This window comes from Falco peregrinus, chromosome 10 (assembly GCF_023634155.1).
Source record: "Falco peregrinus isolate bFalPer1 chromosome 10, bFalPer1.pri, whole genome shotgun sequence".
In the NCBI taxonomy this organism is placed as follows: Eukaryota; Metazoa; Chordata; class Aves; order Falconiformes; family Falconidae; genus Falco; species Falco peregrinus.
The window spans coordinates 33624012-33650407 of NC_073730.1; the positions used below are offsets into that span (position 1 = coordinate 33624012).

Below are 26396 nucleotides of genomic sequence, written 5' to 3' on the forward strand. Positions count from 1 at the left end.
TCTGTTCAGATTTGTAATAATGGTTAACACATGATTCACCTTAATGGGTATCTTTCTTTGAAATGGACAGAGATTAATTTTATGTCAAGGGTAAGCTCACATGTTCACTGTAAAATGTGTGGAACATGAGGAAGTGAATGTTAATGCATCGCAAATGATCTTTAGCTTCAGTGATGTGTTTAAACGTTGGATGTTTACTGTCAGGCTAACAAGAGAGTCTGAACATTCTGTATCTATAAAATACACCTCTCACTACATAATGCTTTCAAGAGCAGGCAGCTATTGCTCCATCAGTTGGCAGAGCACTTTACTGCCAAGCTTTCCTATCACCTAGCTCCTGGGACGGGGGATCCAGGCCGCACTGGTCAGGCTATAGAGCTATAGCCTACATCATCTTCTTACTCCTCTGCAGAGATGCTCCGTATGTTCTGTGAGCAGTCAGTCTCTGAACATCCTCCGAGACACCACAGTCCAGCTGGTGGCTTGCTGGGTGCTTTTTTCTGTTTCTTCAGAACTGTCCCCCGAAAAAGACAGCCCAGACAGCTGAATGCCACCTGCTTCCAACAGCAACACAGGCCTGAGCTGTGTTCCCAGCAGCTTTTGGCTCTCCTGCTGCTGGGGGTGGGCTAGGAGAGGTGATGGACTCCCAAAAACCACAGATCTGGCTTCCAGAGCTGCGAAAGTCAATCCTTGCTCCAGGACCACACTGTTACCTTGTGCGAGGAGCTTTCAGAAAAGCGTCAGTGTGGAATAGAGTGAATTTAAACCACAAATTTACATTATCCTAATCTGTCAGAGGTTGAAAAAGTTGGTCTCTACTTTTGCCTGGTGTGGGATGATCTGCAGCTCACAGGAGCACCTGACACCACTCAGAGCTGAGTATTCACTCTCAACAGTGGTTTATGGGATGATGGACAAGACAGATCTCATGAAAAGTCCATTCATTTACTGCGTGATTTCACGGGGAAAATGCAGACTGCATCTGGTAATGACTCAGGCTGTACTATGGAGTGGCTTGGACAGGAGGTGATTTTGGCATTTTTGCTTTTTGAGTAACACAAGGAGGAAAGACCTTGGAGAAAAAAAAAAAAACAAAACCCAAGGCAAAAAATCCCAAGGAGAAAATACTAGAGAGACCTTTCTGTTACCTTATCTGCATTATAGGGAAGGTCACCTGTGTATTAATGCTGTTTGTCTAATAAGGGGGACTTCCAGAGGAAAACTTGGAGCATTTGAAAGACGTTTCTACCCAATATGGTTTCAAAGAGAGATTTTAATGATTGAAAAAGAATAACAGTTTCTGTTAATACTACATACAGTAAATATTTCTTGCTGTTTACCAGCTGAGAAGGGGTATCATTTAGCTACTGCTCAAGAGCTTAGCAGGACCAATTATGTCATGTAAGGTATCAGCCTGTAAAACAAGAGGAAAAAAGAGCTGTATGACAGGGCAATTGCAGTATAAGACGTGCAGTGATCCAAAATTCCTATTTACGAACTGAGAACAGGATTGCTTGTGCAATAGTCATCCAGAAAGCAGGCAAAGGTACTTTGTATTATGTCTACTGATTCTTCAGAATTCTGCTGATACTGTGCTTTCTTCTGACATGACAGGGCTCCTTGAAAATAGCACTTTTTCCCAGACCTGTTTGGATTGCATTTGTAGCATTGTACTTAAGTGGTATATGAATGTGTATCTTGCTTATAAAGGAAATTAATTTTCAAGATGATATCTGTATGGTAGCTGTACTTAGATGTGATTGCCCCTGAAGTACTTATCTCCCTTTAGCGTTAGTTGTAGTGTATACCCTGTTGTGCTGAGCCTCCTACATACCTAAGCCTAGGAAGGCCTTGCTGTTATCAGAAAAGGGAGTGAAAGCAATGGATGATTCTGGAAGGCGGGGCTGCCTCTGGCTGGTGAGGCTCTGAGACTCAGGAACCATGTGCCCAAAGTCGGTGAAATTGAGCACTGATATTTTTAGTCCTGTTCCGGTGACATACCCAGAAAATGATCCCTATACCCTTACTAACTGAGGAACTTCTCTGCTCAGAAGAGGGGTTGTGTTGTTTCATGGTGGTTTGTAGGAAAAGTCCCCACCAATTTTATTTTCTAAGTTTAATAGCAATGGCCTCACTTTTAGTTTTTAGGGGAAATATCTTTCTGCTCTGTGATTTACAGCACTTGGCAAATGAGGCTGGTAATTACCAGAGTTTCTAAATGCAACGCTGACAGTTGTGAATTATTAATCCTTAATACCCTAAGAAAGAAGGTTAGTCTAATATCAGCATTTTTGTTCTCTCCAGCTGAAGTTTAGCGTTTTGCACCATCTAACTCTGAAGAAATTTTAGAAAGTGACAGTCCCACTTGACAGATTGGGAACCCAAGTCAGCCAAAGCTGAAAAGATGAAGGGAGAGGTGCAGCCCGGGGCTGCCGGCCACCTGCAGGTAGATCCCAGAAGGAGGGATCCACCTGGGGCTGGAGTACACGGGGTGACATCAGAATTTTGTAGCATGGACCAGGCAGGGAGGGTCCAGTGGGGCTTTGAGCCTCAATTAGCCCTTGTTTATGCAAAAGTGAACAGCAGGGATTCACAGTTGACATCAAGTTGACATCAGTCAGCTCTTACCCTGCTGCTGACGTGGAATCTATGCAATGGTACGATGGGAAAGGAACCTAGTTGTAAAGCAAGTCAGATGCTCACATGTCATCTAGGACAGAAAAGGCCTCACCAGGATAAGTAGTGGCTTCTGAAAGAGTGAAGGCCAAAGGGCTAACGGGTTTGCTGACACCAACAAAGCGAGACTATCTTGGTGGTGGCCAGGAGAGGGCACGTCGTCCCTGCACTGTCAGCAGGCAAGGGCATTCTGCCAAATGCAGCCACCTGCAGACTGGCTTCAGAGGAAGCTCCACCTTCCTGCCCTTGCCCCGAGGATCCCTCCCAAACCCACCTGTGGCCAGCCTCTGCATTTGCCATCAAGTGACACCTGAAGTTTCTAGTGGTATGGCATGCAAAAGAGCAGGAACCGCCTCAGGTTTTAACCTGGTTCTAGAATTATGTCTGATTCCACCTATTGCAATATTTATTAGCTAGATCTTTAACAGAAGCCCCTTTCTGAGGAATGAAGTACCAGACAGGCATGCAGTTACCTTATTACTGGTGGGATCAGCCAGGTTCTGCAGCTCAAACACACCAACTTCTCCTTTACTGTCTCCTACGAGAAGGCAGTTGGCATTCTTAGCAAAGAGTGCAGATGTGAACTTCACTCCTGGGCTGGCAGAGTAAGAGATCACGGGGTTCAAGCTGCGACCCAGCGGAGGCAAGAACTAATAGGTAACATTGCATTTGCCTGAGTAAATTAAATTAATAGGTAAATTTGCATTTACTATCGTGTAGAGTCTAGCAGTAATGCAGGCCTGATAAAGGTTGCATCTTTTACTTTTTATGTTCTAGATTAACTCAGAAACTAAGAAGTGAGGCTGTGTTTTGTTTGGTCTCTACCAGAACAAAAATCCCAGCTACTTACTATTAACTAAGATACCCTGGTTGCCTGAAATCTACCCTATTGCCTAATATGTATGGTTGTTAATATTTTTATTATATGAATAATTTCCTTTTTGCTACCACAAGATTTGGTGGGCCTTCTACTCCACTGTGGGCTTCGTGCTGTCATTACTATTAAATAGTGCAGATCAGCAGTACCAGGCCACCGACTGACTCAGCTGCTCGTGCAATGGGCACCTACTTTACAGTACTGGGAAAACATGAGAGGTATCTGAACTTCTGGCCATCTTATCTTTATAAAAGTTCCAAAGTAGCTCACTTTTATTATTTTCCCTTTTTACTAAGGCAGTGGTAGAATGTATGATTTCTGTAGAAAAAAGGCAGTTTTGCCCTTTATCTATACCATGAGGCATCCAGCTCCTCCTCTTATAATCACAATGCTCTGGTAACTACCATCTGCTTTTACAAAATGAGAATTTCAAAATGCAATACTTTCAGTAACTAAGCAAGCAAATGGCATGGAGTTGTCATGATCTGATAACAATACAGATTAGGCAATAATGTGTAGCCTTTGTGCTGTTAAGTTTCAGAATCTTCTTTGAGAATAGGTAGTTACTTACATGCTGACACTAAGATCCCAGACTTCTGCTCTGCTTTCATTCACTGCTGCAAATATGAAGGCTGATTTTGGAGACCACATAATGTCATGAACAAAAGCAGTGGTGGAACTGAAAGTTAAAATGGGCATCTGTGAATCCTGGTGCCATAAAATAATGCTCCAGTCTGCAGAGCAGCTTAGGAACATGTCACTGCTGAATGGATTCCAGGCGACTTTGTACACAGGACCCTTGGTGTTTGAGAAGAAAGAAAAAACATCTTTGTGTTATTCTGGAACTACAGCCTCACAGAATGGTTTTTAATAGTGACCTTTCGTGGAAATCCCGGACTGTCCTATGACCTTAATAGCAACACCAGCATTATGTGTTGTCTACCCACAGAAAATTAGCAGAGATGTGATAAGATCTTAGGAGTAAAAAGCATTCAGCTGATTTTGTCCCTCCACATGTTGTTAGGAGCAGCTTATGCTGAAATGGCAGCTTCATGGATGAGGCAGAGACTTTCAAAACAAGAGGTGCTGTGAAAGTTCTGCCACCTTTCTCTCAGAGGTAACACTATTTAACTGTGGTTTGCAGGGCAAAATTACTGATTGTTTTCTTAAAATAAAGCCAGGACTAAAGCTTGAAAACAGTTTGTAGTACAAGTTTTAATAAATTACCTAAAAAAAAATATCCTTTTTATGTAGAAAGTAATCCTGTAAGGCTGTGATGCTTCATGCTATGGGAATTCCTTCCTAATATAGGAAAAGAAGTTGAGGTTTCTTTTGTTGCAGATGTCCTCTTTAGTAAATATAAGCAAAGAAACTATTACATTTGTGAACTGAATTGAACAGTTCCTGCTGTCATTACTTCTTCTATGTATCACTCACCTTATGGCCTCTGTATGTCTTTAGAAATTGCTCATTGTATGAACAAGAACACTGGTGGATAAGACCCTCTTCTGTTCCAGCAAGATAAAAATTAGTATCCTGAAAGAAAGGCAGAAGTAGTCTAAGTTGAATTAATCTATTTATCACTCAACTAAAAATCTGTAAAGGACTGGATGAGTTTGTCAGTGACAGTCCCCTGAAGAGCTAAGGTGGAGTTGCCAGAATGTTGTGCATTGGGCTGCTTGCATGTGTGCTGCAGAGGTGTATGTGCAGTGATACAGTGGTGCCAGAATGGATCAGATTTGCTGTGTGTGTTTTCTCCATCTACGCAGAACATATGCTGTGATTTTTGACTCCTGAAAATCTCAGACTTTCTGCAATCCACACGGGCAAAGACATGAATTCTTCAAAGGCTCGGTGGACAAAATATCCAGCTGGATAAAGAGGAGAGGCACAAACATCTAAGCTCTACCCTTGGGAGATGCTGAACAAATTCTCACTGATTTGACGGACACACAGAGGAAAGCTACCCTCGGATCTGGCCCAAGCAAGTGTGAGTAACGTGGCTGAAATGATAAAGTTTTTCACGTATGGGTGTTACTTGCATGGCTTACCATATCATCAATTTAGGGTAAAACTGTTATTGGATAAGAAGCAATTTGTTTCAGAACTAAATATGCTTTAAATACCAGTGCCAAACCCCAGGGTAGTGTATACTAAAGTAGCTCCAGCTGAGGATCTCACCCCTGCTGCATAGTTTGCCTGGATAATACTTTAGCCAGGGTGGACTTTCTGAGCCTACCTTTGGATGGAAGTCAAAGCACATTCCAGCTGCATGTTGAGATATCAGAACTTCGCTTTTCCTTTCTTTCTCACCTGGTAATTTTTTCTTCTCACTTTCTGTTCGCTTTATTTTCATGAGATCTGTGCAAATAGCAGGATTTTTTGTCAAACAGGTATGTGACAGTGCTATAAATAACTCCTGCTTCTTTGGAGTGCTCAACAGCTCTTAAATATTTTGTGCATGTAACTAGTATAAAGAATGTCACCTGAAATAAAATGAAGCAATTGCAATTTCAGGTATTATCCCTCTGCAGAGAAGCTGCAGGGGAAAATGCTTACCAGTGCAATCCAGTCTTTTCTGTATAAGCCACTCAGTTATTCGGCCATCTGCTGAGATACAGATTAATCTCTCTTTCTTGCCATCTCCTGTTGCACCTCTGTCCTGTTTCACCCACCTCAGTTGCCATACAGGACCTGTATGTTTATTTGAGGATTCACTGGGACAAAAGATGCACATGATAAATACGAACAAAGACAAGACAATCTATTTGAAAAATAATTAACCTTCCACTTTGTAATGAACATCAAGTCTTACAACAAAAATGTTGTTTAGCTTGTCTCTAAAAAAAAAAAAAGAAATCTGAACATTGGCTTTGTTCTCCAGGAATTTTTTTTTTTTCTTTTATCAAACATGTTTGATATTTTGTTTCAGCAGTGTTTATGTGCTGACACACTTTTCATTGATACCTGGAGTCATGAAATCAGTCTGCACCTTGTAGGACAATGCCCTAGACCCGGGGAGCTGCCCTTAAGGTAAATGTCTCCCTGGTCACCCTCTCTTATTTTCTTCTTAATTCCTGCTTTTCCCTCACCTTTTCTGATGGTCTTGACTTTTTTGTCAAGTGGAATTGGTGAGAAAACACCAAAAGCTACTGCTGGTCTCCCCTACAGATGCATTGTCTGGGGTTATGTTAATACATGGAGTATAAAATGATATGTGGTGGTAACTTGCTGCATTTTCTTAAAAAGTCAGAGCATAGTACTCATTTGTTTCATCTTTCAAACATGGGGAATTCACTTTGTATGTGCACCAACAATGGCAGGGAGTTTCAAACCCCAAATAAGGACCCGTGGTGTTAATGTAAGCATTTATCGGCAGAAATAAGAATACAGAATGTTGGCAGTGCAGAGGATGGCAGCATCTGAGGATTTGGCTGTATTGGTGTGAATAGGTGAATGGGAAAAGTCACGCTGGCCCACTCCGGCCCTTCCAGGCATTTGTGGACTATCATAAGTCTTTGTGTTTGCAGTTTTGCTCCAAAAATTTCTCATATTTGAGAGTATGGTTTATCTAGGCATTTCCAGTCAAAACTGGAAGACACTGACAGAAATTGGAAATGAAAAAATTGTGCAACGTCCCTGAGCATTCACAAGCCTTGCTTATCAAGACTCCTACTATTCCCTCAGCTCCTTAGTTGTGGATATTCTTTTATTTGTTATTTGCTAAGACATGACCAAGGTGGGAGGAGATGAGAAATCATAGCCTTACCTGGTGTCCAAAAATGCGGCATCACTACAACTCTGTACGTTATAGATTGCAACAGAACCATCGTACGTGCCAATGGCTAAAAGGTTTGGGCTTGCCGTAGAAAAATTCAAAGCAGTAACACCATGCTCACACTGGAAAACACGCTCTGGCCACTGACCAGTAGAAAAATACAAGAATGTTTTAAGTTAGTTTCTTAACTTACCTTGGTCTTCTCAACACTACATACTAATTTGCGAGGCTCTGCTGGAAGATTCAAGTGCTGATGACCATAGTAACTACTTCTGGACAGAAATTAGGTACTGTATTCTACATGGTTCAGTTTATTACTTGCTGCAACTGATAAAATTAGGAAAAATAAAGACTATGCAGAAATATGACACTGTAATATAAGTTAATGGGCCTACTCTAAACCAAATACCTAAAAATCCCATTCTCCAAGATTCAGCTATATGAGTACAGTGTGAGACTTCTGTTTGATTTGTTTTCTTTCTTTTTAAAACAAACTTGGCATTTTGGAAAATTTGTCCAGTTGTTTTCTATCTCTTAGTATGAAAGTAAGTACCTTTCCAATTACAGAAACTTAGCTGAAGATAAAATGCAATCTAACATATTTCAGGTAACCTGTAAACTGCTATTTTCATGCAATTTCTCCATGTAACCAAAGAACTGATTCAGCTCTGTTATGAGATCGAATCCCTGAAGTCACTGTACTGAGCTCTCAAAATGGGAAGTGGTAGAGTGTGTGTTTGCAAATAACTGTATTTCAGCGTGCATGCCAGGTCATATTTCTTAATGTTAGGGACTTGGTGACATCAGGGAATCACAGGAGTATTTGACTGTTACTGACTTGATAAATACACATTAAAGATTTGACTCTGTGATTTAAATCAGTCTTAATACACAAGTTTGGCCAAGTGAAATTGTAGACCAAACCAAACTGAAGTTGTGTAAGTCGATGGCAATCAGATGGTTTTTACCATGTCACTTTGGAACCGAGATTTCCAAGACTTTTTGAAAAAATGGCTCCTTTGAAAAGGATCACCTTTCAGGTGGGTATGTAAAGATGTAAATATTACATCTGTGAAATCTACTGTCTTTTTGACCATATTATGAGAGGTTGGATTAGATAATACTTTTTGTTGTTGTTGTTTTTCCTTCAGCCTAACAGAATTTCATGGTGCAACAGAAAATGCATTGGAAAGGATAATCCTTAAATTTAAAACAGATATTCTCTGTAATGAGAGTTAGGAAGTATTGAACAAATTGTCTATAGATTTTGAGAAACAAATGGTAAATTAATTTATTTTCACATTTGATGTGCTCAATACTTTTCCAGTCTAGAAAATAATTTCTACGCACCTGGGTCTACCCACAGTAATAATGAAACAGATTTATGGACTTGGGTAGGTCACTCTAGGGATTGGAAATGGGATGCAGAGGTCTGCATTGCTAAGTTGCCTAGCATAGCCTGGTACTACCTGAGAGTTGTAACCATCTCCTAGTTGTTTGATGGCCTGTGTGCAATGAGTGTAGTCCCTGTCAACACATGTCTGTGTTACCAAACCACCAGCATAGTCAGCACCTCTGTTGGAAGTGTTAATCGAGAGGACCAATAGGCACAGAAACTAAACTGCTTCCTACAGGCACTTTCTTTGGGTCAAGATTTGAGCACATCGCTAGGTATGGTGGCTGGAATCTGTTTTCCTGAAATGTGTGGTTTGGGCTAGAAAATTCAGCCTTACTGGCTAGGTCTTGCTTTTGGAAACAGGAAGAGGGAAATAAATAAAGCAGAAAAATACACTGAAGAAAAAAAAAGAAAACCAACGGGCAGCTCATTACCATGGGGTTCTTCAATGACCAACAGCAAGCCAAGCCTTTCTTCTGTTCTTTAAAATTAAACGCCCCGTAACCAACAGCTAAAAGATCCTAAAAGCACAGATTAACAGATATATGTATCTCAGTTTAACTTGAAGTTCAGTAGTATATTTCTAAAAGACAACTTTCAGTTAATAGTGACTCTCAGTGCAAAGTCTGGAAAAATAATGCTTGTGTCATATGTGAGTAGAATGACACACAAGAAGAACAGAATTTCTAGAATATTGGAAACTGGTTCAACTAAAAATGCATTCATAGTCATTGTCAGTGTGTTTGCAATGACCCCTCTCTGGCCATCATAAACATATGTCCCTTTCCAGAGATCAATACAAATTATTCTATAACCATATTTTAATGTGCAGTTTTTAATGGAATACACAGTAATACTTCTACTTTTCTCTCTCAACGTTAGCTGAAAAAGGAGCTTCAGTGACCACCTCAAACTCCTAGCTTTTAGCTCTCTACAGTGGGGTCCAATGGTCCAATCCTGTTCATTCCTTTCCATAAGCAGAAGTAAGAAACAGCGGCAAGACTTTAGTCTGCAACTCCATTAATTTTTTTTCCTACAAACAACAAGTAGTTTGTGAAACTAACACTTTAAAAGTAAGTATTTGTTTGCCCTATAATTCTAAAGCTGAAGTCTGGAAATGTGTCCAACTTTATAATAGCTGGGGATCTGGTGTACTAACAGTATGAAGTAGTCTTTGTTTTCTCTCTTTTTTTTTTTCCCCTTAGAGCAATGTTACTGGTTTTATGTTTCTCATCCTCCCTTGCTTTTTACCTTCCATTCAGTATTTTTCTCGTGGCCATACGAGAGCTCCGTTGGAAAAACTGAGCCTTACATTACTCTGAAAGTAGAGGTGTCTGAGTCATTCTCACCTCCACTGAAACTGAATTAAATAAACTTGGGCCAGCTGCTCAGAAATTTGTGCCTGTTATTATGCATCTTACCCTTAAAGTTTGATGAATGCTGCTTTCTTGGGAGACTACTATTAGAAACCAAGATGTGGTATCTAAACATGATGGATAAATTTCATCAATGGTGATAAAGTTTAGTAGTAGTGGTTTAAATTTCAATTTCCAGTTCTATAACAGACCAAATCTATTATCTTAACATTATTGTTCAGGTGACTGACATTGGTGAATTGGCCCAATTAAATTAAATTCTGGACTGATTAAAGCTGTTGTGGTACATTTGTAGGAAAAGCCTAGTGTGGCTATCCAGCCTGTAGAATAATGCAACAATATTGTTACATGGAAGGACAAAATACAGAGGGCGGGATGCAAAGACAACCTGCCTGACTGTAGGGATGGATCCATTGCTCAGAGATCCCTCCCAACAAAATACATAAAAATCAGGAGTTTATTACTACCAACAATTGCTTATACCATTTTGTAAACAGCTTAGAAGAAGTGATTTGTTAACTCACTGGGTTTACTTTGCTCCAAGCCATACTGCTCACACTGTGACCGTTAGTTAATTCACATGCATATGACCACAGCCATTCCAGCCTGGGAGGTACAATTTCTTCTGGGGTTTTATTCAGATTTGACAGAATTGATGGGTCAATTAATGCTTCCCTTTGCTTTTCCTTATCTTTGTTTTCCTTGTCCTGCTCTTCCGGTTTTGCTACTTTCACAGCTGCTACTGTACCACCAGTGTCTGGTGTAATGTCAGGATCTAAAATACACAAATATCGTAGAGCCTGAGTAGTAACATTTCACTTATCTAACTCCAATCATTCACATCAGAAGAAAAATGTGACCTTTCAGCAACTATTTTGCAGAAAAAAAATATGAAGTGAAGGGTTGAGGAATTTAGACATCCTAACTTCTAAAACTGTGGCTAAAATGTTGATATAGGGACACAGAAGATGGCTGGATCAGGCTGTTGTGAGCCAGCTGTGCCCCAGGTGTTTAATGAGTGGATTCCGCTATGCAGCAACAAGTTAGGAACTTATGTCCACTCCCCACCTGGAAAGTTTCTAATCTTTTGTACTTAAAAATTTGTTTAAACAGGTATTTTTTTCACACTAGGTGCCAAATTTTAAAGAGCCACGCTTATGCATTGATGCTGTAACACTGTAGCTAAGTTACATGATGCTGTAATAAGTTGCTCATTACTTGGGAAAAATGTGTAGAGCACATTTTTAGACTGTTTGCTATGTATTTTTTTGTTTACTCACGCTTTTATTTTATGTAATGTGCATAATTGTAATCTTATGTATACATATTTGCATGTAACACACATGTAATGTGCATGTAATGCAAATGTAATCTTAAATTGATCTGAGATCACTGTTAAGAAAATAGGAACACAGTAACTGCCATATTGTCAGAACAAAAGTCCTCCTGGCTGGTATCGTGCTCCAGCTGTAGCTAGTTCCCGAAGAGTGACTGAATATAACAGGTTCATTGCCTGAGAAACTGAAACTCTCTATGACACAAAGAGGTACAATACAATAAAAGGAGTGTGAATCTGCCTTGTTTTTTTAAATCCCTGTGTTAACTTGGAACTCCTGTAAAAGGTAAAATATTACTTAGCACTTGGGTCCAGGTAATGCCTCTTACAGTCTGCAATGAATGTACTTTATTTTAGACACTGAAAATCTATCAGGCTAAAACTTCTGTTTACCATCAGTTTCCTTATAAAATAAATAAATAAATAAACTGTAAAAGACATTCCAATACAAAAAATGGTTGGAGAAGCAGTAGAATTAATTTGTATCTTAACTGTCAGGAAACAAGTTTGGCTAATATTTTCAGGAAGTCTCTGTGGTGATAAGGGGAGATGAGCCAGCTCAGAACTCATTTATTCAATTCTTGCACTAAGTATGGTAGGAATGTCTGTTAAAGTGAGTGTAAAACTGCAACACTCATGTTGACATCTCATAAACTCTCCTTTCCTTTGTCTTATTTCTTAAATTACTTGTCATCTGTAAAGGCATTCAGTGAGGGTCGTAAATCCATGATGTTCAATAGCATGCAAAGCCTTGTGCTGAAAACAGGGTAGCCAACAAGAAACAAACCTGTAAGGACAGGAAACTGCCGATAAGCAGCAAGTTTGGGTTGAAAAATATTCTCCATTAGAATCCTCTCCATGAAAAATAAATCCTGCTGAAAGTTTTCTGATGTTAATATAGCTTCTGAATGGCATTCCTCCTCTTCATGGATTCTGGCAAGAACAGCATTTTCCAAAATCATTATAGCAGAAGTTGTGCTGCCTGACAACAGATAATAGGGGAAAAAACAGCTTTAACATGATGATACTTTGCACGTAAAAGTCAAGGGGATAAGAAGTCTCCTCCTCCTCCACCTGCAAAAAGCATAGAAGAATCTATCCTCATCAAAAAATACTTCCAATATTAATTCTTCTTGCTTTAATTTTGAGGTTTTTTAATTGCTGAAATACTCAGTATGATGAGATACTTCAGGAATTTTTCATGATTGCTGTTTTGCTTTTACCATTCCAAGTCAATGACAAAGTTCGCTGGTATTAACTATTTATCTTTATTTAAGATGATTTATGGCAGCATCATGCAGAAAAGGTCTCAGTGCAGACCTGTCCAAGATTCTTTAGAAAATGCTTTTTCAAGTGCCAGACAGCCAGACCCAGCATTTTCTTCACATAGTTTTCACCACACAATGTAGTGATATGCATGGTTTAGAAGGATGAAAACACAGCAGAAATGTAAAACCAGAAAAATGTTACCTCTGTCAGAAGAGACAGGCATAGTCTGATCGTGCTCTTCAGTTGTATGAGATTCGCTGCTTTTCCCAGCTGTCGCTCTGCTCCCTTCTGCTTTTGACCTAGGTTCTATTTCCAATACATTAAATGAGTCATACAAGTCCCAGGAAGTGACGGTCATCCCTAAAAATGAATTAGACTCTATTATACAAGTCGCGTGTTTTGGTACATTGTTATGAAAGACTACATATGGTTGAGCAAATATTTCCTTTTTGTACTACGCTCCCAACTGTTTGGCAGAGGGGCTTTGAAACCAACTGAGGGTCAGACAAGGCTGTAGCAACATCTGTTGCATGCTTGCAGCAGCTGCGTCAGGGTCTTCTGGGTGTGTGGCTTCCCTTCAGCAGGGCCATCTCCCCGTGAAACGGTGCTCTGTAACCCTGCCTGTGTGTGCTCAGCTTTTCAAACGTGGGTTAGAACCAGCCCTGCTGATGCTCAAGGCACACAAAAAAGGGGAAGATATGTTTTCAAATCAGATTAATATCTATTTTACTTTTTTTTTTTTTTACTCATTTTGCATACACTAATAAACACAAAGGAAAAATGTTTGGAACAGCATTCCCCATCGTTTTCTTTGGCCTCCTACACAAAAAAAAGATGTCCGTAGAGAGGCAAAGCTCAGCACACACATCTAAAACTTAGATATTCCTCTATAGTTATTTCAGAGCATTGGGGTTGAATATTTTATAAAATTAAATCTATCTTGTGAGACTGCCAAGATTTTCAGCTTTCCCCCAAGATTTAAAATCTCTTAATAGAGGTTCACTTTTTTGCATTATGGCAAGTAGAAACAGAAACCAGTGTCACTGGAAAGGCGGGGAAAAGGGAACTGTGTCCTTTCATATTTCAAGAGCATAGTTGAGCATTAGGTGTTCTGCCTCCTAAGTATCACACTATGCTTGCAAAGTGCTGAGGCAGGCAGGACACAGCATAATGACTGTTACATTGCAATGGGTACAGTGTGTCAGCACCAATGTTCATGTTTTAGGAGGGGCCGAAAAGGTCGCCACAAATCACATTCACCTATCTGAACTTAAAGCTCTGGAAATGAAAGTTGAGGAAACATCTTTTCTTGTTTAGAGATGGAATAAGGAAAAAAAGACCCTTTCCTCAGTATCCTACCTGCCCGTGGGGAGTCTTCTGAGGTCCCACAATCTAGCTGTATGCTGGAGTTTTCCCAAATACGTATCTAATAAGTAAACTGAATCTAATAACAAACCAAACTTAACAAGGCTACAATGTAGTAAATGAGAGCCTGTTCCTATTAAATACCCTTTCCTATATGGTACTTGGAAAGTTTACCTTTATCTTCCATGATGATTTTGTCACATTGCACTTCCTTGTTCTTTGCAGCTCCATTAATGGTTTGCATCATTTTTTGTACAAAGCAATCATTACCAGGTCTATTTTTGCAAGTATCAACGTAGATCCTATTCCTCTCCCTCAAAGGGAGAAAAACAAACAAAAAAAAAGTTGCATACTGACCTTCTGAAAAATATTTGCATTCAACCTCTCAGTGTGCTTAACCACAAGTTGAACAGGAGAGGATGCTTCATATCATCAATTGACTGCTCAGGGTTTTTTTGATTGCTACATTTTATTTCATTCTCCATATTGTCTTTCAGCAGCTCTTTCTGACCTTTTGATGCTTCTCTAAACCAGAAATGGCCTGTAGAGGTAGGCACCAGCAGAAATCCCCATTCCAACTACCTTTGCACTTTGGTAGAATTCAGGGGAGCTCAGAAATACGTAGCTCCCATCACTTGAGAGTGAAAGGCAGTGCATCCAAGCAACAAAAACAAAACTAGTACATTTCTATTTTGTCCAGCCCTCAGGTTCTGTAGGAATAGTCAGTGGGAACTGTGATTTTTTTTCTGTTATTTTGGCCTCAGTAGTCTAGCAGGGGACATAGATTGTGCCCAGCCTCACTCCACAAACTGCTTGCTGTGCTCAGGGAGAGTCCCTGTCTGTTCCTATGCAGCTGGCAATATGTGCTGCATACTCCAGCTAAGCCTGGTTGATAAGATGCTCGTCCTTTTCCTTCTTCTCCAAAATCACACCAGTGTGATTCACAGACCGTGTGGGTTGGAGTCCTACCATGAATTTTGTGTGCAGATTTGCAGAAAAGAACTCACTCGGGTAAATTGTTTGACTTGCCAGCTGCAGTACACTGCATCCCAGGCCTTGGGGCCTGCAGCTACAAAAGCTGTGTGACAAGTTTATCTGTCTGACATCCATCATGGAGACAGCTTTGCTGTACTCTGTCCCAGTCAGCTCCTGGGAGTAAGCCAAAAACCTATGTGTTCTGTGTTAACTCCCTACCAAAGTTCATGGTAGTCCAGGGAGGAGACACTGAAGTGGAAATACACTAGATGCAACTAAGGAGAGACACAACATTTGAACAGGAAAGGTCACTTGTGGTGGGGTGAGGTTTCTTCTAGCTAGAAACACTGTGAAGAGCTTCAGAGGAAGCCAAGGCCTGCCTAGTTTGTTTATATATATGTTATCAATAAATGATTAGCTGTGAAGCTACACAAAGAATCAAAGCAGAGGTCTGCAATTTCTGTTTTCATTAAAATTAAATTGTGTAATTCATGTATACCGTGCTTCTCCATCTTCTCTTTCCCCCAGGCCCTGTGTGTTCTTCTCTTGTCACTATCCCTTGCTTTTGCTAATTTGCCTTAAGTTATCAGTGAAAGAGGGTATGAATTTGATCGACAAGATGGAGTTGTATGCTGTCTTGTCGCAAAACAGAGACTTGAGCCCAGTATGGCTTTAAACAAAGGTGAAATTATGCACTGTAGCAGTCAGAACACTGAACCTATGTGTGAGCAGCCAGTTCAGGACTTTGTGACCAGCAGAGATTGGGTGTGCTGAGCATACTACATGCACGTACATGACTGGCAATATACATACAGAACTCTTCCAGCATCTTCAGATTCTACAGACACCACAACAGATGGCATATCCAATATCCATATAGTTTCCGTCTCTGTGAGGTAAATATCCACTCTCCTATCTAAGTCTGCTTCTGTCAGTTCTTCTTTTATCTCCTCTTGCCTCACCTGCACGTCTGAAAAATTACATGATGTTAACACGCAAGACCTTTTCTGCTCTAAATTTAAAAGACAAATTAAAAGTATTGAAATAATCAGGAGCCAAAACTTGTGAGGGACTGAGTTCCTTTGAAGTGCTGGGCATCTCACATCCACTGACTGGAGTGTCTCACAAATCACAGTGCTCCAAAGAACAGTTTAAATCTATAATTACACAGTGTATGTTCTTTACCAGATAAGCTAACAGTTGCATCTTGTTGAGAGCCAGGTTCTGCTGTTTCATCTAGTATGGACTCAGTTGTCGATGTGTTTGATATAGAAGTACTGCTGCTTCCATGTGTCCTTCAGTAACAAAGAAATAAGCAGAAATAGCATGTGAGAGTCCAGATGTCAGTTAGCAAAGCACTACAAAAATAGCAGTGGTATTTACCAGGATAAACCACAGAAGGCTGCAAGAGCACATACAGTGATGCTCGTGTTGTAAAAGAAGTCACAGAAGGCTTAGGCAAGAAGATAATGAAATGGTTTGAAAAAGACTTAAAAAGGAAGAATTCCTCTGACAGTATATCCTGAGGCATTAAATAGTTGATGGAAAAGAAGCTATTGAGTTCTCAGATTCATTTTTAGCATATAATAATGTGAAGTGTTGGCTACCTACTGTATGATAACACATACCTGCATACATCACTGTTCTCAACCAGAATTTAGATCTTTTGGTGCTTTGTGTCTGCTGAAATGCCTTTGCAATGCACAAGAAACTCATGTGAAGGGATTTGCTTTTCTAAAAAAATAGGTAAAGTTCATAGAGGGGACAGCTGCAATAACTAGAAGTAAAACTCAAAACTTGGGTACAGTTGGGGGGTTTGTCAGCAGATTTTCTCTTCCTCAAAAGCTAAGTGTGACCAATTATAAATATACCAAAGGCATTTGAAAAAGACAAATTTTAAGATTTGTATTTAAAACTACAGTTAAATAATTTCATTTTGTCTTTTAAGTGAAGAGCTCCTCTCCAAAAAGGTTGTGTTTATTTTTCAGGAGATACTTTGTATTTTTAAGTCATTTTTTTCTGTGTATTTGTGCCTGGTTAATATCCCTACCTCTGGGATTATCCTTTATAATAGCTAGCCTAAGAAACAGGACAAAAAGAGAGTTCTCAAAGAGCAGTCTTCTCAGAAATCACAACAGCATTAACTTTGCCAAAGAAAACAGTAAATAACACTTTTCTGTAACTTGTATTTTTTTTCAGTGCTGACTTGTCTTTTAGTGCCTTTGACTAAATAAATAGCATCTCCTCTCCATACAATTTGAATGTGTACACACCATTTGATCAAGTGATGCGGTTTGTTGTTTTTCATTTAAAACACAAATAGTTGTTTACCTTCTTTTGCATGACTTAATGGCATTTGTCAGCCCGAAGATAAAATGGCTCAAGTCCATTGACTTTTATTCCCTCTGTACTGAAAGTTTGTAAATGAAATCTAGTAAGTAGTGAAATGCGTACTTTAGCAGTTTTAGTTCATAAGTTTTGAATAAGAACGTTTTTTGAAATGGATGTACACAATCACAGAGGTAACTTGCTTGAGTTTAAAAGAGAGGATTCTTACTATGTTAACAGTATTTTGGTAGGATTCTTATTATGTTAACAATATTTTGGTATTTGAACTGAATGAGTAAGTATCGTTAAACCAGACAAAATATTTTAAAATAAATTTGTAACTCTTCAGTGAAACCAGGGCTTTTGTTTCCAAATCATTTTTCCATACCCACAGCTAAGCAGGTATTGATATATTCCAGTTTTTGAGAAAACAAGCTTGGGAAAGGCAGAGAGCATCTGAAGTAGCTGAAGGGAGTATATTAATGAGGTGCAAATGCCCCTTGTCAGCTGTACAGCCTTGCTCAGACAAGCAGAACACAACCTCATCTACCTTTAAGATGGTGTTTTGTCACGTACGTGTGTATAGGTACTATCATAACTTGCAGTTTGGGTGTCTGCATTTTTGAACTGTGAGGTACTCATTACCACCTCTAAAAATGGTCCATTTTGGTATGTTACACAAAAAAATGTGTTTTAGGAAGGAGAATTTGAGTAAAATTAGAAATATCACAGCGGCGCGTGCTGCTCTCTACTTTCACCTGTATGCGTTAGCACTTCAGTAGTAGCTCTGACACAGCCATGAGTACTGACAAATTCCATTTCTTCTCTTTGTTAGTATTCCTCAAATTTTAAATTGCGACTCTGACAGGCATGTTTCTGTATTTTGACAACAGCGTATCATTATTAGCCCTGCACCATTATTCCAGCTCCCTCTCTGAAGAGCAGGTGTGTGGCCGTTGCAGGGTAGGTACCCTGTGAGACATGATTTAGGAGACGTATTGACTTACCTTGCGAATGAACCTAAACTAGCATTCACTCCTGGGGTCTGATGCATGGAAAAAGAAGAGAGAAAAACAGATCCTTTGGACCCAAAGTAAGCACTTGATGCTAAGAGCTTGCCTTGCCTGGGTACAACAGTATTTGGATCTGAACAGAAGAGTGGATGGGGTGTCACATCCTTTCCTTCATCATCAAAAACCTGAAGAAATATTTAAATAATTATAATAGTTTCACTGTGTTCCCAAAACAAGTCACACTGATGACACTTGCAACATTTTTTCTCATCTGGAATAAAAAGAAGACCCTGATCTAGGCAGGAACCTGCCAGAACAGATAGGTAACCCCTCTCTGCAAATGATGCCCAATATACACCAGGTGAGGGGCTTTGCATACCTGGTTCCCCTTTAGCACTCAGCCTTGAGAGGGCTGTTGCCTTTGCCTGGAACTTCTTTGGAACTCTCTTCATAGAAATGGCTGCAAAATATCTGGAAAAACTATGTTTTTCCATTCTCATTCTCAGACCAGCTTCTCCTTCTTGGTCAGCTCTAGTGTCTTTTTCAGCTTATTTATTCCATAACTATGTATTCCATCTACCTGGAGTTGCTTATTGACTGTAACTAGTCAAATTAACAGTACTGCAAAAGCAACAAGGTAGACAATTCTGCTTCTTTTTTATTATGCTGCTCAAAATATTTTATTGTAAGAAGGGTCAGGAAGGTCTTTAAATTACTCTTGGATTGTGTTATGGGAATCTTCTGCTTTTTAGGTCAAGACATAACAGGTGCTACAGTCAATGTATCACAGATTTGAAAGCAAGTAGTTCTCAGATTAGGTGGAGAACTGTTACTCATTTTTTATTATTCTTGCAGATTGTTTTTGGACGCTAATCATCTTCATATAAGAATGGATTAAGCTCTTGGATCATTTCCTTTCTCCACAGCTCTTCAACTCCAGACATGCCTTTTCTTTCCTCCTCCCTCTCCCAGTTCCTTTCTGACAACCCTTAACATCAGCAATAACTCACTTTTAAAACTTTTTAGTAGTAGTGTAAGTGGCTTCTCACCCGCACAGTGTACTTGTTACCCACAAGAGACCCCCTGTCCACAGCTCTGCCATCGGAAGTTGTGGGCTGGATTCTGCGACTTGCTGTTCTATTTGCATAGATGCCACTTATGATGCTCGCTCGTCTTTGGCTACCAGAACTCGCTCCTGATCCTTGCCTTACCCTGAAATCAGCCGTAGAAGTTCTGTTTCAATCAACAAAATTCAAACAACCAAATACAAGCACCACATTACTTGTCCCTTAACTTTCGGGAATGGTTTAAAAGGTTTAAACCATTCAGGATGATAGTCCTGAAATCATGTAATTCCTTCCAAAAATGTCCGTTCAGCTTCTGAGGAGGCTTTGTTAAATGGTGACAGAGCGCGAGGGGGACAGGGGTGGGGGCAATGCCTTCTCTAAGGTAAAAACCGAAAAGACATTTTACTGGTATCTGCTTTTTTTGGGCCAAGCTTACAAATGGGAACCGGCGTGGCAATAAAGCAGTAAGAGATGCAGCCCGGGCCTGCGTGTGAGGCCGGTGGCACGAGGCGGGCCACAGCGCTGCCGGCGGCTGCTCGCTCAGACCGGGACACCGGCGGGAGCCCACCGCGCCTGGAGCCGGGGCAGCGCTGCCCGGCCCCCCACCCTGCCGGGCCCCCCGCCCCGCCGCCCACTCACGGGGGAGGCCGCGGGCCGCGGCCGGCGCCCTGCATGGCGACGATGCTCAGCCGGGGCAGCGCGTCCCGCCGTAACCATGGCAGCGCGTCGCGAAGACGCTGCACGGGGATTGGCTGCCAAGAATGGCGCCGCCGATAGGCCGGGCCCGCGGCGCGGGGGTCGCGGTCGCCTCCCCGCCCGCCCGCCTGAGGAGGGACCCGCGCCTCACTGCGGGGCCGCGGCCGCCTCGTCCCCGGGCCCCTCTCCGTGCCCGGCGGGGCTGGGCCACCGAGCGCCCACCAAGCCCAGCCCCTCGGCTCCACCGCCCCGGGGCGCCCGCCCCCCGCCCAGCCCGGGGCTCCTCCCCTGCCGTCAGGGCCGCGGCAGCCCCCGCTCCCCCTTTGTCACTGAAGCACAAAGGTCCTCGGCGGCCCGGGGGGACGGGAGCTCCCGCCGCAAAGCGCGGCCCCGCTGACGGGGATCGGGGCAGGTCTGGGCTTTTTTGGGGGAGGTTTAGGGGTTCGGTGGCAGTTTGTTGTGGCTGCTTTTTTGGTTGCTTTGGGTTTTTTTCCCCTTATTTGCTTGAGTCAGCAAAGTTGCATGCGCGGGTGCTTTCGTTTCAGCATCGGCCCACGGGGATCATTTTTGAGGACTTAAAACGCGGTTGTTGGAAAAGCTGCTGGCAGAGAAGCGGCTCGGCAGAGAACTGCAGATCGTAAATGGTCTGCGCACCTCTGAGAGGGGGGAGAGCAGGAGCCGGCAGCCTCCCGGGCCGGCCCCCGCCCCAGGCCGGCAGACCCGAAGCAGGGGGCCGAGCAGGCACAGGCGTTCCCCCGGGGAGGGGGGCAGGCCGCCTTCTCTGAGGTACCGAGCAGCCTAGAGCGCTTCCGCTTTTCAGAGCATTTGTAATGCCAGAGTTCTGGATCAGGCGCTCTCTCCTTTGCCTTGCAGGACTGTGCGTGTCCTTCTACCAGCCCTAGGACAGCACTGCACCTGGGCAGGTGAGACGGCCGGGGAAAGGTTTTAGGGAAAACAGGCAGAATTAGGACTGGACATCTGTTTTGGGGCTGTGGGGTTTTTTTTTTGTTGTTTTTTGTTTTCCTTTACATAGGACCAGCTTAGCGCTGTTGGTATTGCCCACCCACGAGTGTCACACACGGCAGGAGCCCCGCTGGCGGCTCCAGAGCTGCTCCCTGAGGACCTCACTGTGTGCTTCGTCGTGGGTGAGACAGCTTCCACGCCTGTGCGGCTCACCGCGTGAGTACGACTGCGGGGCCAGGCGGCACGGCACGGCGACCGGCGCGCAGCGCGGGGCAGCCTCATCTTCAGAGCCGATCGTGCCAAGGAGGCCGCGCCCGGGGCGGGAGCGGGGCCCGCCGCCTCGCGGCTGACAGCGGGGGCGGGCCCAGCGCCTTGACTGACAGCTGGCTTCCCGCGCACCGCGGGGAGGGGGCGAGGCGGAGGCGCCGTGCGCGGTGACGTATTGCGTGGCTTGCCCCCTCCCTGTGCCGGCCCCTCCCGCCGCTCCCCGCCGCCGCGCAGACCGTGACCCGCCGGCGCTGCTTCCTCCGCCGCGGCGGCGATGTGACCCCTCCCCGCCCCTCCTCCTCCCCCCCCCGCGCCCGCCGCCGGCCGCCGCCGGCAGCCCGCGCAGCGAACATGGCGGAGGTGAGAGCGCGGCGGCGGGGCGGGGGCCTGCCCGGGAACTTGTTGCGCGGGGCCGCGGCCGGGCGGAGCGTCCCACAAGTTAGTTGTGGGGCTGGGGAGGCCGCGCCGGGCCACGGGGAGCCGACCGGCGCCGCAGCCCCGGCGCTCCAGCCAGCTCCCTTGCGGGGCCTACTGCCCCGGGACGGGGAGCCTGGCTCCGGGCCCGCGGCGGCGGCGATGCGCGGGCGGGACCCGAGCGCGGCCCGGGCGGGCGCCCCGGGCATCTGGAAGCGGTGCCTCTCGCCCGCGGGCGGCAGCGTGAAGGGGTCGTCGGCGGGCAGGGGGCTATGCCTCGTCCGCGGAGCCAAGGCTCTACCGGCGGCAGCCCTCTCGAGGCGGGGAGGAGGCGGGGAAGATGCTGGAGAGGAGCCCTCGGCTCGGCGGGGTTCGGGGCCCGGCTCCGGAGCAGCGGGGGAGAGGGCAGTGGAGCGGGGCCTGTGCCTTCCTCGGGACGGGGTCCATCTTTTTTTTTTTTTTTTTTTGGGGGGGGGGGGGGGCGGGTTGTGGAAAGTGGGGTAGCCTTGATTGCTGCGGCATGGGGAAGTGTGATCTATTCGGGGTGGAGTGATGCTCTTCCTGCCAGCTCTGGCCGTCTCTCTCTCCATCCAAATGTGAAAGATTTGCATCACTCGGGCTTTTCTCAGCGAAGCATCGCTTGAGCATAAGACATGTATTTATTTTCTTTAAATACCTTTCTTGTAAGTCCTTGAGACAAAGGGGAATTGCCATCATAGACAGAAGGGCAGCCCTTCCAGTCTCCTGGGGAGGAGACCTTTCTCCTGAAAAAGGGAGAAGGGCTATTCAGGGGAGTTGCAGGACATGGGAAAAGGCTTATTGACCTCTTTTCTTCTGTGGGAGGCAGAGCGAGATACGTGTTTGATTATTGAGGTGTGGATTTGTCCATCCCAATAGGATCTGGAAGAGCAGCTCTTTAGCTTCTTAGGAGGCAAGTTAGGACAGATGAATAGATACTTAATTAAGTTTTCTTCAAATTACGCTAAGATTCCAATCTTAAGGTAATTTGCTGCTTGAACAGTGTTGACAAATGAATTGGAAATGCTTATTTGAAAGGTATGGAATTAAATTTTTTTTTTCTTCTGTGGGACAGGCATTTCTTCCGGCCAGATGAGGAGGGAGTTGGAGGTATGGGGATTAGATAGATGAGGCTCCTTCCCTTGAAATTCCTGAATATGTGTGAATTTTTACTTAAATTTATTCTTTCTCTCCTAAATGACAATTGTAATGAAGTGTTCTTCCTGTTATTGGTACAAAATGTACTAATTTAATCTTAGAAATTAAAAGAATCTGCCTGTCTGTGTTTTTCTGTGTCTTGAAGGGCAGAGATTCACAAGTCTGATCCCTGAGTAATTTCTTGGTTGAGAAAATGTAGGTGTTGAACTCCTGTAATCTGTAAAGTTGGAGAGACATAGGGGGGCCCATGCTGATCTAGGCATCACAGTATTCAAGATCTTTGTCTCAAGTTTTACTGGTTGCTTGTAAGGTTTAAACACAGCATTATTGTGAAATACTTGTGCTAGCGCTCTTCTGGTGGGAACTAAGTTCGCCATATTGCTAAAGAGCCACAGGCAGTGCGCTGAATTACTTCCTATTCTGTATTGTCACGTACTTATATTGACGTTACAGCAGTGATAGCATTGAGAGTCGTAGGGGATTCATGCTGTAGAGAGCAATAAAAAGTCAGTGAGTTATGGAGGTCAGGCAGCTTTTGTTTTTCACTTTGTGGACGTTGTTCCAACAGGTAAGGCTTTTATTGTGTGTTGGTCTTGGTATTTTACGAAGAAAGAAAGACAGGCTCCCCACCCCCCCAGCATTTTGCTTTTTTGAAGAAAAGCTAAAATGAATTCTTTGTCCTTTTTTGGCTTCTTTATTCCAGGTTAAGGGGCAGGAGCAGCATAAAAGGGCTGTGCTGTGAAAGCTTTGATCCACCTGTGGGATGAGTTCAGTAGCACAGGAGTGGCAGCAGCCATTCAGGCTTGGCTGACATTCGTTCACAGCCGTTGAATTGTGCAGACAACTGTTTGCATGGCTGCACTGCAATCTGGATTGGGAGACAATCAGACTTAAAAAAAAAAAAACACTTTCTTTCAGTGATTTGATGTAGGAGCAATGTCCGGAATATGAGTCCTAGCACAATTTAGGAATTATATTGGGGATAGGATGGGAAGTTTCCTTGGCGCAGGCATTGCCACCCAAGCTCTGGTATTTGCCATCTGCCTAGAGGAACTGAAGATGACTGCTGCTACATGGTGGTGTCCTAGGTATGCTGAAGGAGGAGTGTGTAAGGAAAGTAATGTGCAGCATAATGTGATGTTGAGAGAAGGAAGACTGATAATTCAGGCAGTCCTAGGACAAGCCTTGGGACCAGCCTGGGTTTGAAAATGCAGGTGGAAAGTAAAACGGCTGTTGTGCCTCTTGTCCTCTTCTCCGTCCCTCCCCAGTGGTAAATCTTGTCTGGACTCTGCTGAAGGAGTGCACAGGAACTCATCCTTTAGTCCGGAAGGATCCTGAAGTGTTGCATTCTAGAGAACCAGCTAAGTTTCAGTGCTAGAGACACAAACTTCAGAAATAAACAATAGAAATATGAAACTTTCTGAATTTGACAGGAAGGCTTTTCAGACAGGAGCTTTGAGCTTGGTTAGAGAGTCCAGAAAGTGAAACTAAAATAACAAAAAATGACGTTTCAGTTTTGTAGAAGCTTACCAGTTTAAATACAGGACAGACAAAAAACAGATTTTGAATAACCATTAAACTGGTTTTAGATCTGAGATTAATAACCTGTGTTAAGGTTTCATTTTACGTGGAAGCATGCACACGTGATTGGTTTGAGTCCTGATATTCCAACACATTGGAAGATTGTTCTAGTCATAAATTGGAAACATCTCTAACTTAAGATCAGCTCAAGCTTTGTGAATATTACAATATCATGCATTAAGCTGCTTATTTAGTCTTTGTGGTGAAGTGAATGCTGATACATACATATTTTCTTCCCAAATAACGAGTATTTTAATGCCTATTGAGAATAAAAGATTTTTGACTGGAAAGCTTGATTAGTAGTTGAAAGAGAATGTTTTTTTGTTTATTCAGCCATTATATTGTTTGAATAAAATGTCAGTGAGAATGAGATGATCTGATTTCAAAAACTTGAAGAGCTGGGGTCAGACTTTTGTGTTGAAAAGATAGGCAGCTAAATACCTATTGTAATTTCCAGAAGTGCTGAATTCCTGCTGTTAGTTTATTTTGTTCCATGATAGGATGCACCGGTCGGGTTGCTACAAGCATTTGAGAGGACACTAAAAAGGCAGAACTAATGGCAAAATGATGAGTGTTTGCATTGTGTGATTTTATTTTTTTTTTTTTTTGGTGTGTGGTGGTGTTTTTTGGTATTTTTTTTAAACTGTCTGAAGAATAAGAGAAGTACTAGGACTGCTGCAGAGTTGTTAAGGACATGTTTGAATCAGGGGAGTTGGGGACATAGTATCTGTGATATCCCTGAAATCAAGCATAGCTTGATTTCAATTTCAAACTGATTTTAATTATGGGTTGAGGGGGGATGGACAACAACTGGGGTGGTCTAACAGCTCCTAGCTGCTTGAAAGAGGAGATCTAGTATTGCTGCTGCTTTTGTGTAGATGTTTCTGAACTTGTACTGTAGGCTGATACAGCTTGCCAGCTTAGAAAGAAGTGCAAACCTTCCTGCAGGGTAACCAGTTGTATCGGTTCATGGAAAGATCCAACAGAGACGAGAGCTGGTATGCGAGGTGGTATGGGGCAGCAGAACCAGATGTGGGGATCAGTGGGAGGATGATGTGTTCCTCCTTCCAAAAAGGTCGGGCTGTGAAATTGTCTCGCCTTCCCCTCAGCCAGTATCCTTGTCTTGTGCTGCTCTGACTCTTGACAGCAGGAAGCTATTCACTGTTACTGTTGCTGAAAAATATGGTCCTGTTTCTCCCAACTCTTGAGCAGGCAGTTGACAGTCTAATGGCAGGTCCTAGCCTTTCACAGATTCATGGAATGGTTTGGGTTGGAAGAGACCTCCAAGACCTCCCAGTCCCACCCCCCACCACGGGCAGGGACCCCTCCCCCCAGCCCAGGCTGCTCCCAGCCCCGTCCAGCCTGGCCTTGAGCCCTGCCAGGGATGGGGCACCCACAGCTGCTCTGGGCAGCCTGGGCCTCACCACCCTCGCAGGGAAGAATTTCTTCCTTGGACCTGCCCTAAATCTCCCCTTTTTCAGCCGGAAGCCATTCCCCCTTGCCCTATCGAGACATGCCCATGGGAAAAGCCCCTCCCCAGCTTTCTCGTCAGCCCGTTAGGTGCTGGCGGGTGCTCTAAGGTCTCCCGGAGCCTTCTCTTCCCCAGGCTGAACAGCCCCAGCTCTCAGCCTGCCTGCACAGCAGAGGGGCCCCAGCCCCCTGGTCATCTTCGTGGCCTCCTCTGGACTCGCTCCAGCAGGTCCGTGTCCTTCTTAGGTTTCTCATCCCTCAGTGAGGTTATTCAGCTTTCAGACCTGCTGGAATAAGAACTTAAGTTTTTCCTTCCGCAGAGTGAATTTCTGTGGGGTTAAAAATTTGAATTGGCATCCTAAGGTGTCAGGCA

At 43.4% G+C, this 26396-nt stretch overlaps 2 protein-coding genes across 10 annotated transcripts in view; one reads left to right on the top strand and one right to left on the bottom strand.

The window, feature by feature from the left end:
- Positions 1-1200: 1200 nt before the first annotated feature.
- Positions 1201-20254, bottom strand: DNAI4 (dynein axonemal intermediate chain 4). The gene is made up of 17 exons (XM_055815752.1): positions 20096-20254; positions 19439-19601; positions 18384-18574; positions 16234-16343; positions 15862-16018; positions 14248-14387; positions 12910-13068; positions 12227-12421; positions 10628-10878; positions 9162-9248; positions 7323-7474; positions 6113-6270; positions 5793-5914; positions 4991-5089; positions 4125-4351; positions 3150-3303; positions 1201-1414 (listed from the first exon to the last, which is right to left on the bottom strand). Exons 1-17 carry the CDS (start codon positions 20128-20130, stop codon positions 1361-1363), a joined length of 2454 nt encoding a protein of 817 aa, XP_055671727.1. The 5' UTR covers positions 20131-20254; the 3' UTR covers positions 1201-1360.
- Positions 20255-20429: 175 nt separating this feature from the next.
- MIER1 (MIER1 transcriptional regulator) overlaps positions 20430-26396 on the top strand; it is a 43481-nt gene continuing 37514 nt past the window's right edge. The window contains exons 1-3 of one of the 9 annotated variants that reach the window (XM_005244487.4): positions 20430-20564; positions 21026-21075; positions 21186-21331. Coding sequence is in view for 1 of the 9 variants with exons in the window: in XM_055815753.1 (XP_055671728.1) it covers positions 21734-21742 (9 nt within the window). In the remaining 8 variants the exon portion in view is untranslated. The other 8 variants (XM_027796851.2, XM_027796853.2, XM_027796850.2 and 5 more) reach the window with 8 other exon arrangements.

Bases quoted from the DNA above. Each gene is read 5' to 3' on its own strand.
- DNAI4 (XM_055815752.1), bottom strand. From the start codon at position 20,130: ATGCAGGGCGCCGGCCGCGGCCCGCGGCCTCCCCC. The intron at 14,388-15,861 runs GTATGTATATTG...TCTCCCTTTGAG, and splicing joins GAAGATGCTGGAAGAGTTCT to GGAGAGGAATAGGATCTACG. The intron at 4,352-4,990 runs GTGAGTGATACA...TCAAACACCAAG, and splicing joins AGACATACAGAGGCCATAAG to GGTCCTGTGTACAAAGTCGC.